This window comes from Biomphalaria glabrata, chromosome 13 (assembly GCF_947242115.1).
Source record: "Biomphalaria glabrata chromosome 13, xgBioGlab47.1, whole genome shotgun sequence".
Classification (NCBI taxonomy): Eukaryota; Metazoa; Mollusca; class Gastropoda; family Planorbidae; genus Biomphalaria; species Biomphalaria glabrata.
In genome coordinates, this window is record NC_074723.1 from 23,855,536 (window position 1) to 23,873,094 (window position 17,559).

General features: G+C 32.4%; 1 protein-coding gene across 3 annotated transcripts in view; it reads left to right on the plus strand.

The window, feature by feature from the left end:
• Positions 1-1,027: 1,027 nt before the first annotated feature.
• The window catches only part of LOC106067681 (uncharacterized), a 62,302-nt gene continuing 45,770 nt past the window's right edge, over positions 1,028-17,559 (plus strand). Inside the window, exons 1-9 of one of the 3 annotated variants that reach the window (XM_056008038.1) lie at positions 1,042-1,120; positions 6,387-6,459; positions 7,912-8,070; positions 9,379-10,244; positions 12,578-12,699; positions 12,943-13,014; positions 13,202-13,365; positions 14,093-14,269; positions 17,000-17,219. In XM_056008038.1, coding sequence (XP_055864013.1) covers positions 7,936-8,070; positions 9,379-10,244; positions 12,578-12,699; positions 12,943-13,014; positions 13,202-13,365; positions 14,093-14,269; positions 17,000-17,219 — 1,756 coding nt within the window. In that variant the 5' untranslated portion in view covers positions 1,042-1,120; positions 6,387-6,459; positions 7,912-7,935. Of the gene's footprint in view, positions 1,121-6,337; positions 6,460-7,911; positions 8,071-9,378; positions 10,245-12,577; positions 12,700-12,942; positions 13,015-13,201; positions 13,366-14,092; positions 14,270-16,999; positions 17,220-17,559 lie in introns of all 3 variants that reach the window. The other 2 variants (XM_056008040.1, XM_056008039.1) reach the window with 2 other exon arrangements.

Below are 17,559 nucleotides of genomic sequence, written 5' to 3' on the forward strand. Positions count from 1 at the left end.
AGACCTCATTGTCTGAAAGGGAAACTTTACTTACTGCCCCAGTGCAGCCAACGTAAGCAAACTACAGTTTCCAAATTTCATGAGATTAGCCAAAAGGGGTTTTGTGGTTTCCCTTCCCCCTCCAATACAAAAACTAAAGCATTTTTACCATTTTCTACCAGTCGCTGGACTCCATTGAATAGCAGATTTGTTTTTTGACCTTTTTTAGCGGAAGAGTAGCAAGCTAATTGCACTGTAGATACCTCAGAATATGCATTTTTAAAGCTTAAAATAACGGAAATAATGCTTGGTTCCCCCCCACCCTTCCACCAACGAAAATATATGACATGCACTTTGTGGGCATACTTATACATATACTTTTTTTTTGGGAGGGGGAAGATGTAGGCCTACAAGAAGGCCAAAGATACACAAGAGTACGTCAATCTTTAAACTATTGAACCTTTTTTAACAAAAGCATAGCACATTAACACAAAGTGTAATAAAAAATGTGCTCTTCTAAAAAAAAAAGCACTTTGATTCAGAAAAAAAAATTAAAAGCAAGATAAAAATGTCAGGCGAGCGATTCCAAGATGCCGGACTCACTTTTTATGAAGAGAAAAAGAGGTTCAATCTTATGTGCATTGATCGTTTTCTAGCTAGCTCTGAGCTCCAACTTCTACTTGAAGCAATCATTGATGTAGCAGATAAATTTGGAGCAATCCAACCAAAAATTATTTAGCTCAACAATCAACGAACTATTGTAGATGTCAGTTTTAAAATATTGGCGTATATGATGATTTTTCAAAAGAAGACATTCAAACAGAAATACCATGACTGAGAGATCGAAAAGTAACAAAAGTTACGCCACTGGTCAGTATAGGTTGTTTCCCCCCCCCCTTTTTTTTTTAAAGAGGGGGGAGGGAAAAAAAGGGGGGGGGAGGGGGGCAATTTAAAAAAAAGGAAAAAGCTCTAGTTCACAGACCTATATATATTATACCGGTATAACATATATAGGTCTGTGATCTAAGTATTGTTCTTATAATTCCATATCAACATTACATTCTGGATATATTTTGAAAACAAAGGCCAAAGCGGAAGCACTGGCTGTATGTAGAGAGAGAATAGATCTACACCTGATCAGGTCCGTGGATCTATCTCTAATCTAGCTTTTTATATTTTATAATTAATAATATAATGTAATTACTAGATCTAATTGAGTCTAGATCTAGATCCCTATACTATATAATAATAATAATATAATATCTAATAATCCTGGCCTTCACGTGTGGCTCTTAATTATTAAGTCTGGCGCAGTGGCGGAACTGTTCTTAACAATAACAGGAGTCTCAGGAGATGGGGCAAAGGCGAGCAACTGGCGCCTTATCCAGTAAGCTTCGAACAGGAGGGATTCGTTAGCCATGGCTGGCTACCCACCTAGGAGAAGAAAACTCTGAATTCAAACCTCTGTTGCCTTGCAGCTAGATCTAGACAGAGGAGGCTCTTATAGTTTGAACACCCCATCGGATTCTCCTTTCTAAACGGGTCGCTTTTTTTTGTTTGTAATTCATTTGTTTTTATGTTTGGAGCTAAAATCGACGATTCGGGACTGAGCATGTCCAATTTTAGATAAGTTCTGGTAATTTTGTTCCATTTTTCCAAAGCAGATGGCAGTTATTTAGATTCTCGGTAACCATGTATGTTAAGGTGTTGTTTTAACCTCCCCCGGCAATTCATACCCATATAAGGGATGAAGGCTATATCATGAGCCTGTTTGATCGTAGGCTGATGGGCATATCAAAATAAGCTTTCAAACATCTTTAGAAAGACATTCCAATCACATTTATACCGTTAGCTGTTAAATAAAATTAAAAAAGGGGGTGTCCAAACAAATAATAATGAATTCAGCTCATTCTCCTTTTTGAACACAGCAAAATCGTATTAAGAAATATTATTGGGATTAATAAATCTATGATTTTTTCAATGAATAAACATGACCTAGATAGAGATATCTAGAATATATAACTTATGAATGAAAGAAAAAGTGTGGGCTGCTAATTTGAAGCCAGAGACCATGCCCACTGCATGTGATCACGCAAGATAAGCTGGCGGTAAGGAGAGGTATACACTCAGGACTCAGCGAGTAGTGTCACAAACTATCCAACAGGCAGTGGAGGGAAGGGGGAGAGAGTCATGAAAAGAATTATAAGCATCTATGGGAGGGAGGGGATGTTAAGGTGTCACAAAACGAACATCCAAATTATGAAAACAAGAAGAGGGTCCTTGGATGGGAGTTAAAAGAAAGACAGAGAGAAAATACAAGTAGCCTAGTAGAAAATATCATGTTTATTAAATTAAAATAATTAATGTCTGTTTCTACACATAGATTATATAGGTATTTAAATAAATAAACTATACACGATATATATATATATATATATATATATATATATATATATATATATATATATATATATATATATATATATATATATAGGCCTATATATATATAAAGAGAGAAATAGAGAGAGTATATGAGGAAATAGACTATAAATACATATTGCAAAATTGAATCTACTTCTTTTACTACAATCTAAATAATTTTTAAGTAATACCGATATAATTTATTAGCAATTACATAGTGGTGTTCAATACCGGTGCTCACTGTTCAACTAAAGGAGAAAGCCCAAAAACTGCGTTCAAAATAGGAGCATGAAGTGACCTAATTTATTTTAAAATAAAATCTTGACTATGGGTGGTAATACAAAGGAACACAGGTATTTTTATAGTCCTTTAGTTGCAGAATAAGAATCTGCTTTCAGTTTTTTTGTAAGTTAAACCTTCACCAAATAAAAAAATAAAATAAAAAATTGACCTAGTTCCCGAAAGTCGGTGTTCAGTTATAAGAATCTACCATATACCCAATCATGGCATGGGAAAGGCTTCGGGAGTCAACCCTGAGGAAAAATCAGGAACTGGCAGCCCTAGCCTAAAGTAGAAGGCTAAGGCAGTTTGCAGCACCCAGATTAGGAGTGCTACACTCTAACTCTGGCAGAACCTGCGACGCCGCTGATCCCAAACTGTATCGGCACTGCCGTTCCTTTGGATACATCAGCTGCGTTGAGTGGGGGAACTGGTGTGTGGGCGACATCGTTCTGACCACTGGTAATGTTTTTGCCCAAGCATTCATCTCATTTCCATGAGATGATCCATAGTCGCTTCACGACTGAAGGAGGCCATATAGAATAAAAAAATATATTTATAGATCTAGACCTAGATCTAGTCAGTCCTAGTCTAGTAGTAAGAAGTAGTAGATCTAGTTAGTAAGTGTAGAACTAGTAGTAATATTTATATTAGTGATAAGTCTAGTTTAGATTTTAGAATCTATTCTAGATCTAGCTAGATTCTACATCTATAGTACTAAATAGTAGATCTATAAATAATATACTAATATAGTCAATATAGAATAATATTTATAGATATCTGTAATATCTATAGCCTAGGTACTTTGACATACTTACTCTACTGACCTATAAACTGCTAGACTAGCTGCTATATTGCATCTATATAGTATATAGTTTTGAAACAGCATGGTTAGACTTCCATATAATATATAATATATATATCTATTACTAAGTACTAGTCTACATCTAGTGTAACTAGAGTAACTTAAGTCTAAGAGTACTAGACTAGAGTGAGAGTCTAACTGCATTCTAACCATCTAATTTAAGTTTTTAAGTCTAAGATTTATATATATAGAATTCTGGATCTAGTTTAAATTTTATGAGTTAGAAATAATTTAGACTAGATCTACGACTAGAATTACTCACTTAGAGTCTAGAACTGGCCAGGGACCCAATCGTCGAATGATTACCCTAGATCTATTGATCTATATTTAATATTAGTCAGACTCATTAGTTTACCAGTATGAGTATACCGATTTTAGTTACTAGTCTAGAATCTAGAACTAGAATTATTATTATTTATTTCAGACAGTCTCTATATTTAGGCACCAATAAACTCAGATTTTAATTCTACATTAACTAAATTTTAAGATCCCCAGGCAAAGCCCCTCACATGAAATCATTAAGATGTTTTCAAATTATGCATAAATACGAACACAAAAAATAAAAATATGAACACTACCAAAATTAGGTCACTGGGATAGTGACTTCTACATAGACTTTTAGACTTATTTTATGTTTGCATGATTAGATGTGTGTTGAACGTTTGTGTTTTTTGTTTATTACTTTAATAATTTTCTAATACAGATGATCTTTTGTAGTATAGTACAGGTTAGGATAGCCATTCTTGCCTAAATAGCTGAATCCTCTATTAGATATTCTTTCTATATAAATTTAGATCTATCTAGTAGGTCTAGATCTAGGCATTTAACTTCATTCAATGTACCAAGCTCACTCCAAATATTTGCCCATTTATTCTCTATAAAAAAACAACAAAAGAACAAATATAATATTTAATAAGATCATTAAAATTGATGTCCAAAACTGGCTGTTTGAAATCAATTTTGGTAAGAAAATCGTAATTTAATCAAACAACTTGGCTTATGAATCAATAAATATTGCCAGGATTTTGTGATTTTACCATCACAAAAGAGATACAAGACACCGATTGCAAAGACAAACAGACACAAACACTCTTTTGTTCCCCTGGCAATCAAATCACTAAATAAGAACAATCTGGTATAAACTTTGTCACATGTAAATTGAGTGAGTCTGGTGTGAATGTACACTTTGGTTTCTTATAGTTATAATGTTTTTTGTTTGGTGTAATGCACAAATTGTAAGACAAATTTCCTTACGGATAATAAAGATTATTATTATTATTATTATTATTATTAGCATAGTCTTAGCCAACTAAAAAATATAGTCTTAACCCTAGGAAGATAACGTAGGAAAAAACAACAACCTGACTTACACATTTGAAATTCTTTTTTTTTACATAAAAAGACAGCTAAATGGAAGGAAATTGGGTCAGAATCATTGGAAAATGGACAAGCACATTATACAGCACGCTAGTTTCAAATTAAATATCAAAATAAAGATTTAATGACCACAAAAACAGCGAGTGTCCGAATTCATGTAATGTCCGGATTAAATAAACTACTCTAGAGTTACTAGTTTGTATACTAGTCTATTAATTATCTATAGTTTAAATTATTCAAAGATGTAGCCAATCTAGTACTACTACTCACTGAGTCCTAGAGTCTAGACTCTACTACTAGAGTCTAGCTAGAGACCTAATGATATCTAGATAATAATTATAATAAATAAATAATATATTTAGATTTTAGATTCAATTTAGAATGTCTAGAGATCTATATTATTCTATAGATATATACAATCGTATATCTAATATAAGTCTAAACTTCTAAAGTGTCACCAAAGACAGTAAAATAAAATTAAAAATAAAGTCTAAGTAAAGACTCTAAATTTCAATTATTACAGTCAGTATGTCTAAAAAACTCTTTAGAATCTTAAATATACTCTTAATTATTAAAGAACTACCATAATTTTCTATGTCTCTATAGAAAATAGTTAGTCTAGAGATCTAAATTTAAAGTAGATCTAGATCTATATATATATATATATATATAAATATATATATTTTCTATATATATAATATATAATTCTCTTCATGGCTCAAAAGTTTGGACACCACGTAAAGGAAAGATCACTCTTTTATTTCTAAAAGTCGTACTAGAGTTACATTATGAAAAAAAAAAAGAGGGGGGGGGGGGTAGAACAAGTTTTATTCACCCGTCACAAAATAACAGGGCTGAACTTAACCGTTGTGATCAAGAAGTCATGGAAAAATCACTTTTATTTATTTCTACCCCGCATATTTTTAGCGACGAAAAAAAAGGGGGGGTAGAAAACAAGTAATCTACTCTGTATTCACCCGTCACTAAATAGTAGGGCTGGACTCAACCGTTGTGGGGCTGTATGTGAAACGGATTTCACAAGGCTAAGTTTGGGTAGGGATACGGATAATAAGTAAAAATTAACAGAGTTAGTATTAGAAAATAAATTCAGCTTTGCATTTTATTCATTCTTTACTACGTACAGAACTACTTTATGAGCCTTGCGTGTAGCAAAGTCATACAGTACATATATCATAAAAGTTTTACTTCCTACATAGATCACGCTCAATAGCAAGAATTACCACGGGGCTAAGTTTGGGTAGGGATACAGATAATAAGTAAAAATTAACAGTTAGTATTAGAAAATAAATTCGTCTTTGCATATTATTCATTCTTTACTATGTACAGAACTACTTTATGAGCCTTGCCTGTAGCAAAGTCATACAGTATATCATAAAAGTTTTACTTCCTACATAGATCGCACTCAATAAGCAAGAATTACCAAATGTTTCAATCTATCTACTAGATTGTTGACCTCAAGTAAATCTTCAATAGTTTGAGGCGCGAGAAGCTTCTTTCACCAGATTACACAATTACAGGTAATGCATAAAGCCGTTTCTATTTATGGCCTGTAGGATTGGGGTTTTCCATATTGAATGACACCCCAAAATGACAATTTTTGTCTATATATTTCAGGAGATATTTATGAGTTTTCAAAAGATTTTTAATAATTTCCGGAGATTTCCATGACTTTTTCATATATTTTGCAATTTCAGTAGATTTCCAGGAGCTCCTGGTAAATCAGGCGGCCGCGGGAAATCTGTTATAAGTTATAAAATATTTTAATTTAATAATTTACACATGCAAAATAGCGGCGTATGCTACACCGCTGGTTGATTAGTATATTTAGATTTTAGATTCAATCTAGAATGTCTAGAGATCTATATTATTCATAGATATATATAATCATATATCTAATATTAATATAAGTCTAAACTTCTAATCTGTCATCAAAGACAGTAAAATAAAATTAAAAATAAGTCTGAGTAAAGACTCTAAATTATAATTATTACAGTCAGTATGTCTAAAATACACTTTAGAATCTTAAATCTGCTATTAATTATTATAGATCTATCATAATTTTCTATGATTCTATGTCTATATAGAATATAGTTAGAGATCTAAATTCTAAATTTAAAGTAGATCTAGATCTATATACAATATATATATTTATATATATAATTTATAAATTATAGTAGTATAATAATCTAGATATTATTCTGTATTACTATATTATTATATTCTATAACTCTATATCATCATCATGACTATTAATTTTGACTAGATGTCACTAGATCCAGATATATCTCATCTAGATCTGTATTTCTGTATCATCAATGTCAATATATATAGATATAAAATAGATTTAGTTAGTCTAGAGATCTAAATTCTAAATAAACTGTGAAAACTTTTTGTTTTGTTCTTTCTTAATATTTGTCTTTTTTTTTTCCTTTCTTTTTTTTTTAAAAAAGCAATTATTACAAAAGGTTGAGTGTTTTCTAAAATATTGACATGACATAACTCCTGTCTCCTAAACAACCATATCATCAAAACAACTTCTCCAAAACTATTCTTGCAACTTAACACTATATTTATCATTAAAGTAAAAGCATCTGAATTTATAAGGTAGACAAGTTATAATGCTTTAAAAATTTGAGTTAATGGGATTTAAATGGGACAGTGATTTGAAAACAAAGTTCCTTATGTTGTACCTATTTCCAAGCCTGCCTTATACTGTGGTGAACCTGGTTTATCTAGCAATAAAAAAAAAAGTTGATTGAAAAAGGTTAGTGGATGGCATCAGGTTTGAAAACCAGGAGGGTGATTCATATAATGCTTATAATTGCAAATGATCTTAAAAAAAAAGTACATATAGTCTCCAGTTTCACAAACATTAGTCCATACAAACACAAAATCTTCACGTCACTATACAAAAATTTTAACACTTTTCTATTTCTGTTTAATGTAACTTTTTCATTCTTCCATTCTAGAGTTCGTGCTACAACTCCATCACTATGGACAAGGCACAGAAAGATATCATTACTGCTAACCGGGTGGAGTTAGTGGAGAATATCACTGTTAAGGATGGATTGTATTCTCAACTTTTACAAAAAAAAGTATTGAGTCAAAGGTCTATTAATAGGATAAAGGTATTGCTTCTTTAGATATAAATAGATTTTCGTAACTTATAAACAATAAAAAGGAATGTTCTCAATTTAATTTATTAATATAGGATTAGTAGGCCTAAATAATAAATATAATTTCTAATTGGTAGGCCTAAATAATAAATATAATTTCTGATTGTAACATTTGAAAAAAATTGTTATGTCAAACTTGCTAAAAGCAGAAAACCCAAGTCTGTTTTAAGTTATCTTTCCAATCTATTCATCTTTCAAATCAATTCATCTTTCAAATCCTTTCCAAATAAAAAGAACGATTTGAAGAGCTAATAAAAACGTTTACTCTCATTGTTAAAACTAGGTGTACTCAATTTCCCTTTCAAATGCATCAAAAACATGTGAGTAGACCCTAGTTAAGTTTTTATAGATCTACCTCTAGCCCTGCCTCCCTTTTTTGACTAGTAGGATTTCTGAGGAGATCATTAAGCTCCATTCTAGTGATAGGTTTAGATAGGCCAGTGATATTAGTATGCTTATATGTAAGGTTGTTACTGTTTTTTTTAGGGAGGATTAATTTGTAATTTAATTTTTACAGTATGGAATGAGTGGAATAAACATTTTTCACTGAACTTACATTGCTACACTTTCCTGGACATTCAAAGGATGTGATTTAATAGTCTCTATATTTTTTCCCTTATTTTTGACACATTATTATTTAGGCCTCTTCTTGTTTGTGTCTCTATAATAAAATTCCTCTTAAATTCTCTCTTGTGATTTTTTTCATTTATCTAAAGTACATAAGAAGACTGCACATATGTGTTTGACATGTAAATCTTTATCAATTTTCTCTGTTGCAGAATTAATTTTTTCCAGATCTAGCCTAGTCTGTTAAATGGTCACCACATTTTCCTTTTTTCTTCTTCTTTTTTTTTTTTTTTTTTTTTTTGTAGCCTTTTCTTCTACAGCTACAGTGCTGCTTTTAGCTGGTACTTAAATTTTTAAGCCTTATCAGTTTTTTACAGAATCAGTAATTAATGCTATGGTCTTGTTTTTTTCAAAGTTGATTTTCTGTGATCAGAGAAGTATTTTTGGGTTCAATTTATTTATTGTGCACTGTATGTTGCATTAGTTGACCATTAATTAGTATTCTTCATCATTTCTTAGTCCATTACAGCCTTCACCACATCATACCATTCAACATTTCACTGCTGCCCAGGTTTTTGTTTTATTATTGTCTTCTTTTATCTTGTCTTAGGTTTCGAATACAGAATTCATATCATTGTTTTACCTAGAAAAAAAAAAGATTTAGGTTCTTATCAAACTCATTTTTTTTTACAGGGCTCAGGTGTTGATGAACAACAAGTGGAAGAACTTTTAAATGAGCTCATGAAGAGAGATTGCTTTGAACTTTTCTGTCAAGCGCTCATAGATGACACTCAAGTGGATGTGGTTAAAAAATACCTAAAGCCACCAGCATCACAAACAGTATTTACACCTACACCTGCTGCTTCAGAACCTTCACCCATACAAACCACCAATCAACAACTGGTTGGATCACTACAACCACCCACAAACCAGCAACCTACTGGGCCACAGCAACCGTCCTCAGTTATCACAAACAAACAGCTGACTCCGTCCTTTATGAATACTAATGAAAATGCATCATTACCTCTGCAGCCATCCATGGTGTCCACAGACTGTGCCTCTGGCATGAAAAGAGCAAATCCATCTCCTCCTCAGTCTGCCACGATATGCATTAGAGAAAGTGACAACGAACACTTAATTGTTCAGTATGTTCCCCCATGCAAGGCTGCAAGACAGGAAGAGCCTTCGCAATTGAACAATGTCCAAGGAGAAGTTCCAGAAACTTTTGAAGATGATGAAACTAGGTATCATCTGAAACATTTTATTGCTGACAAACCCATTCCTATTTCACCATATATTATGAACAATCCCCAAATACTATCAAATCCAAATATCATAGACCCTCAACGCTACATTACAGCCTTCCTTCCTCCAGCGGGGAGACTTCAAGGTGTAGAGCATCTTGCAGCACGTTTCCTTTCTCTGCCCACAAACTCAGTTACTGTTATACCTGAGGGCAGAAATATGATGGACACTCAGAGCATTCGTAAACTACTTCAGCCACAAAATCCTCTTTTACAAACTCAAATAATCAATAATAAAGAAAGTTCTTTTAAAAGGTGAGTTATTTAACAGTTTTATTTTTTTTAAATAAATGTTTGTGCTTAAAAGCTCAAACTTTGTATAATATTTAATACAAATTTAAAACTTTCTAGAATCACTTTGAAATGCCCAAGTATATTATATAAATAGTTTATGTTATAAGAAAGATCAACTCCTGGCATTCAGGACTTAACAATTTATTATGATATTTACTGGCATGCAAGTTATGATTGAAATGTCCTAACATAGCACTGGCTTCATACACAACAGCTCTTTTCCAAAGAAATAAAATGTAATTTGACATTCAAATATTTAATATGTATGCACATAGATAGAGATAACATAAGTTATTCTTACTCAGTTTTAATATTGATTCTGTTGGCAAAGGAGAGTTAGGGAGGATACATTAATTTTTAATTATCTACTCTGTGATTTTACAATTTTTTTTTATTAAAATTAATTTCTGACATTTTTATGTCGAAATCTCAACAACCATTTAGGGATTTCTCATTTCTATTTATTTTAAAATTATTATTGTATTATTATTTATATATTTTTAAGATGAGTGTACCTTTTATTGTCAATTGATGCCAAACATTATGTAACAACTTAAAGGGTTTAGGACAGTGTTTCTGAATCTCTACTAGTAACATATACCTCCACCCACCCAGCCAGCCAACTAGGAGCCTGGGTAGTGCTGTTAGATCCCTAATGGCGTCCAAGTGTTAGCATCCTGCATTCTGAGTCTCAGAAATGATTCTTCTGACATCTCTGCAATGCACTATTTCTCTCAAGTAAAAAGAGCACAGGCCAAAAAAAAAGCTAATCAAGAAGATCTGGGATGAGCTAATGGTGAGGAGACATTTAAGGTTGTTGAGCATGTATGTAAAATTTGTCACTAGAGTTCAGCAAGACATCTTGTAGCAGGCCTTGGCAGCGCTTGACAGAAAAGTTCAAAGCAATCTCTCCTCATGAGGTCATTTAAAAGTTCTTCAACTTGTTGTGCATCAACACCTGAGTCCTGTAAAAAAATGAGTTGATAAGAACCTAAATCTTTTTTTTCTTGGTAAAACAATGACATGAATTCTGTATTCGACAAAAAAATACTTCACACTGCCATATCAGAATGTCTCACCCGCTCCCCATCCCACAGTTTGAGAAACCCTGGGCTAGGAAGTTTTCATTGCACCCTGATTAAACAATTTTCTTATTCCATATTTCAACTAGTTTTAAATGCGGTTTGTAATAAACATAGCATTGTTGACAAAATGGAAGTAGAGATTTCTATAAAATAAAAATAGCGTCTAAAAATATGAAACTTAACTGGAAATTTTAATATACATTTTACTTTACCCCCACCGATTTTAAGATTATCCAAGTTCTAGCGTCTATCTTCTCAAACTTTGCATAGCATTCAAGCAAAACAATAATAAATCCTTCATCATCATCATTTCATTGAATGTGACACTAATCTCCGTAGAGCACCCATGGATGTACATTGTACTTTCACAGCTGTAGAAGATAGGAGCACTGTTGTTGTTGTTTTCTGACGCAATAAACTCAACTTGCACCATAGAGGTGCTGTGACAGTGTGCATAACTAATCCATCTACTCTTGTGTGTCAGCAACAAAACATCAAGATAGATGCTGGTCTATTCTTTTACTTGGTCCAGCCAGCTTTCTTTGGATCATCCTTTCTACATGGTCTCTCTACAGTACCTGGAAGTATAATAAGCTTAATGTGAAACTTCTACTTCTTATCTAATGTAAACTAAGCTTAATGTGAAACTTCTACTTCTTATCTAATGTAAACTAAGATTAAATCTACCTCAATTAATTTTCTAGTGATTTTAATTTATTGTTATTATTATTTCTTTATAATTTTATTGACTACTTATTCCTGTGAACTCCCTGGGAAAGGGCTGCAAACACCTCTAGTCACAGAGCTTTTTCTTTATCTGCTCCTGTGTCATTCCAGTATCCTCAGCATTGCTGTTGACTGACCTCTTCCAGGTTTGTTTGGGCCTGCCCTCTTACCTTTTTCCCTGCAAATTTCAATGAAGTGCCTGCCTTGCAACATTGGTAGTTGGTTCTATCAGGGTGTCCAGCTCCATTTTTGCTTTTTAATGTCTTGGGCTATGGGTTTTCTACTTGATTCTCCCCCCATAAGTTGACAGTAGTCATCTTTTCTGACTTCCTGATTCCCAGTTTCTGGCAAAGGCAACTGTTAGAAAAGGTCTGGAGTTGTCATATATTTTTGTTACTCTCAATGTCTCAGAACCATATATATATATATAAAATAGAATTGTATTACTAATTATAAAATTGTTGTTTTTTTTTTCTCTTTCAGGATAGATCAAGAATCATTCCCAAGATTCAATGTGACTGTAGGTCAGCTGGGTGTGCTGTCAGCATCAAAAACAACTGTTCAAGAAACTCTTGGTCCAGGCTTCAACACTGATGATGCTGTTGGTGAGTCTCAAACTAGTCTTTGAACTGGAACTTCTCTTCTCAATGGTCTGCCTGCCCAAGCTCAACTTGTTTCTATTGTGTCCTTATCTCTTTTACTGCAGCTTTACTGCCTATTTCATATTACATTTTTTTTCTACCAAAGATAGCATAATGTCTAGTAGATTTTATTTTTTATTGTAATTTTGTTACTATTTTTCATTTAACATTGCATTAAACTTATGTTGGGTTTATGTCTCTTTACAGATAATATATCCATGTATTCCATTTCAACTCCAACTTTGTCCACTAAATTATCTGAGCAACCCAGATTAAACGGTAAATGGAAATGTGTTTTTCAAGAACATTGTTTAGCAATAGAACTGCTGTAAATCAGTCAAAAGAAATTACATTGATCACTATTTTGAGTAGATACAACATTGAAATATTTAGATATATATATGCTAAGTAAGTTCATTATTGTAGATTGTACTTTTTTTCTTTTGATCCTTTTCTGTTTGTTCAGATAAAACAGACATTACCAGAGTCATGACTGAATTCAATGAAGACAAGTTTCACTTGCCTGCAAGCTTTGAAGAAGATATGAGCTCAATGGATTTGCCAGATGGTTGTGTTAATGTTAAAGTTGAAGCTACTTCCAAACAGTTTTTTCTTCAAAATTTTAAAAAGGTAAAAGTTGTTTTAGAATTAACACTGCCTTAGCTGTCCTTAACCTTTGATTTTTGTTGATCCAATTCTTGCATTATTTTAAAAGGAGTGGGTTGTTTCAAGGAGTATTCCTTACTGATGGGAGCTTAGTTCAAAACTTTTTTTCAAATATTTTGAAATGATGTGAACATTTTTTTTAGTGACTTAAATTTTTTTTTATAACAACTGGTTTTATTTTTGATTCTTGAAAACAGTCAAACACTGTTTTTTTGTTGTTACTTTGTACAGTGTAGTAATGAATGGGCTTTCTCTAATTGGACTAAGCTTTGAAATTATCAACCTTTTGGGGCACCTAAATAAAGCTAGATGTAACAAGGTTTAACTTTTGATTTTTTTTTTTTAACTTTTGCTTCATTAAATTACTCTTTATCTCCGTAATTATTTTTCCACGTTCTGACAGAATTGTTCATTTTTCACATTCGTACAATCTACCGTGTTATGATTAAACTTCAATAACAGTTTTGTTTGTTATAAGAAAATGTTACTTTTGGTATAGAATTATAGGAGAATGCAATCTCTTTTTATTTAACACAAATATAAGTTTATAAAACCAAACATTAATTTAATGAGGTCAGATCAATGATGATATCATTAATAAGGAGAGAAAGAGTTAGTACAATTCTGACTTTTTAATCACAGTCACCAATAAATCCAACTATTTATGCCATTGTCTACTTTTCTTTTCAAGTCCTACCCTATGAAACAAATTCCAAGAGGCTTAGCATTAATTATCAATGTTGATGAAGTGGAAGGGAAGCCACCTAGAAAAGGAACAAATTTTGATAGAGACAACCTGTGCAGTCTGCTCACTCAGTTGCACTTCAATATTATGTGTTACAATGATCAAGATGGATTGACAGCATTGGTGAGTCTCCTTAAACTGTTTGACACTTTATTGTTAATGACTGTGTTGTAGAATGTATGTATGTATGTATTACATTTGATTGACACTTTATTGTTAATGATTGTGATGTTGAATGTATGTATGTATGTCAGTGGTCTTCAACGGGGCGTTTTCATGATTTTGGGGGGGCGCTGGGCACAATAGAGGGCGGTAAAGGGGCACTGGGCATAAAGGTGGAAAGAAGAAACTAAAGGTGCACTGAAACAAAACTAATTATAAAATTCTTCGAAATTAAAGCTGGCAAACTTAATATAGACAAATTATAGTTAGCTTGTTTAAGAACAGAAACAGCATTAAAAATTGATTTCGGGAATCCCATTTTCTATTTTTAAAGTATTACTCTTTTGCTGTAATCGGAGGGTATCTAGTGTCCTTAGATCTTGCGCTCATAAACGATAGACAAACTTGGTAATATGCCTTTTTGATTATAGTTTATATTATCTACATATGTAAATATATTGATATGTAAATGTTAATTGAAAAAAAATCGGTTAAAGCTAACATTCAAATAGAATAAGTTTACCTTTTTTTAAAAGTGTTGTTACGAAAACTAGCTGGTATGTAATGGAATTTTGTTAAAAGTTTTAGTGAATTGTTACTAGATAAAAAGTATTCCAATGTTCTACTTTGAAGGATGGCATTTTCAGATGAGGTTATGAAACCAAGTCGGCTTCACGAACATATAGCAATATCCAAAAATAATTTAAGAATATCCATGAACAATTAATTATAAAAATCTACTATTCAAACAATATTAAAAACAAAAAACGTCAAAGCAGGATAAGTTTTAGTGACCTCTTAAAAAAATGCATAGCTTTTTTTCAAGTATTATGATATTGTTTGAAATTGATTAAAACTAAAATAAAAAAATTTAAAAACATGTTACACGAAAATACTTTTTTGGTTAGTGATGAAATATTATTTCAAATTGTCTAGTTATGTAGCTTATGACAATATATAGGGAACCATCAGTGTTTGGACGCTACAATTGCTTCATAAGTAATATAGAATAAAGAACAGATCTATTCACTATTCACCATGTGAGTTATTATACACAGGCAACATCTTAAGAAAAGTTTAGCCCGCAATTTCATTTCTATTTGAATCTAATTATAAAAATTGTAAATAAAATACAAACCCATGCCAAAAATAATCTCATCTTTCAACAGTTTTGTGAAACAAATGATGGGAAAGATGCTAGATTCTTGTAAACTGAAGTTCGCTGGATTTCAAAAGGGATTTGTTATAGCTTGTTTTGTTAAGCTCTTAAATACAATTTTTGAATTTTTTTTGAGAAACAGGAAAATTCATCAGTTGGCAATGACTTAAAGCAGGCTAAAAAAATTGTTTTATATGGTAGGCATCTAACGTAAATGAATGAAACCAACCTCCGACTGCAAGGAAAGAAATGGAATTTCATTGATTTCAATTTCATTGATTATATCATCTTCTCTTTTATCAAGATATTAAATCTATTTTAAAGAGTTTTACAATCTCACATAACTTGTTTGTTAACAAATGAATTACTGCCTAAGGGCATCAATATCTATGCAGTTCACATAACAATGCTCTATTTAGACATCACGAATCGCTTCTAGGATGTATATAAAAAAAATATATTAATGACTAATATTAAACATTTATTACTGATGTTCAAATTCAGTTGCAGGAAAAAATAGATTTACAAAATTATGTCTTCAGTTAAAAGAATGTTAACATAGGAGGTCGAAATGGAATTATGTTTTACCTTTTCCATCAACCTAGATATAGTATGTAATAAACCTAATAAATAAGCAAAGAAATAGACTGGATGTAGCCACTAGAGGAGAATTTCACCTCGCTTAAGCTAATTTAAAGCTTGAAATTTCTAACATTGTCAGACTGCAGGAGGCGCAAGGTTTCCATTAGCTTAATTTCATTTTGTTGTGAATTCAGCAATAATAATGTTTATGAGAGCTCTCCAACTGTCTCTTTCAGAGGCCATCTGCTGTCAGAGAATGCTGCCAGGTATTTTCTTATATGCCAGTGGGGGCGAAATGGCGACTGAGTGAGTTTTTATAGGGCTTTGGGGGGGCACCTCTGTAACGCCGTCCTCCTCTAAGCTTGTCAGAGAAGATCACCTTTGACATGCAGTCGTCTTCCATTCGGGATAAGTGTTTTTCTTAGAGGGGGGTGCTGGCGGATTTTTAAAAGAAAAAACAAAAAGGGGGCTGTAGGCCGAAAAAGGTTGAAGACCACAGATATATGTATTTGATTGACGCTTTATTGTTAATGATTGTGATGTAAAAGGTATGTAGGTATTAAATTTAATTGATGTTTTATTGTTAATGATTGTGTTGTAGAATGTATGTATTTATGTAGGTATTACATTGGATTGACACTTTATTTTTGATGATTGTGCTGTAAAATGAACGTATTTACATACATATACATTTATAATAAATTTCAATAAGTCTGAGTGATCTGTACTTGTATCTTCAAATTGATTCTATAAAAGCCTATGAATGACTTTTGAAACTGTATTTTAGCTAAAGACTTTGATAGTATCTCATTCTACTTTAAGATGACATATTCTAAGATTTAGATTTTATCACATCATGTAGCATTATGCTTTTTGTGAACCAGCTTTTGTTATTCTAGAAGCATCATTTGCACACTCCAGCTAATCCATTTTGTTTGTTGAATTTCCAGGACATTGTGAACAAACTAAAAACATTCTCCAGACTGAAGGACCATGAGACATCTGATGCCTGCTTCATTTGCCTGCTGAGTCATGGGGAAGAGGGATACATCTTTGGAACAGATGGCAAACGTATACCTCTAGAAGAAATTTTCATGCTGTTTGGAAATACTAATTGCAAGGGACTCATTGGGAAACCCAAGATCTTCATCATTCAAGCTTGTCGAGGAGGTATGTACAGTCAAGTTTTTACAAATTCTTTCTGATAAATTTTATACATCAATTTATTCATTCATGTACAGACAAAGGAAGGTTGGATTTTTCTTTTGTTATTTTTTGCTCTTGATATACTGGAAATAAAAGTTTTATTATTTGACTTCAAGAGAGGCGCTTTGGCTGAGCTGTGAAGCATTTAGCTTCCAAACAGATGTTCTGGGTTCAAATCCTGGTGAAGACTGGGATTTTTAACTTTAGGATCTTTGGGCGCCTTTGAGTTCACCCAGCTCTAATGGGTACCTGACTTAGTTGGGGAAAGTAAAGGCAGTTGGTTATTGTGTTGGCCACATGACAC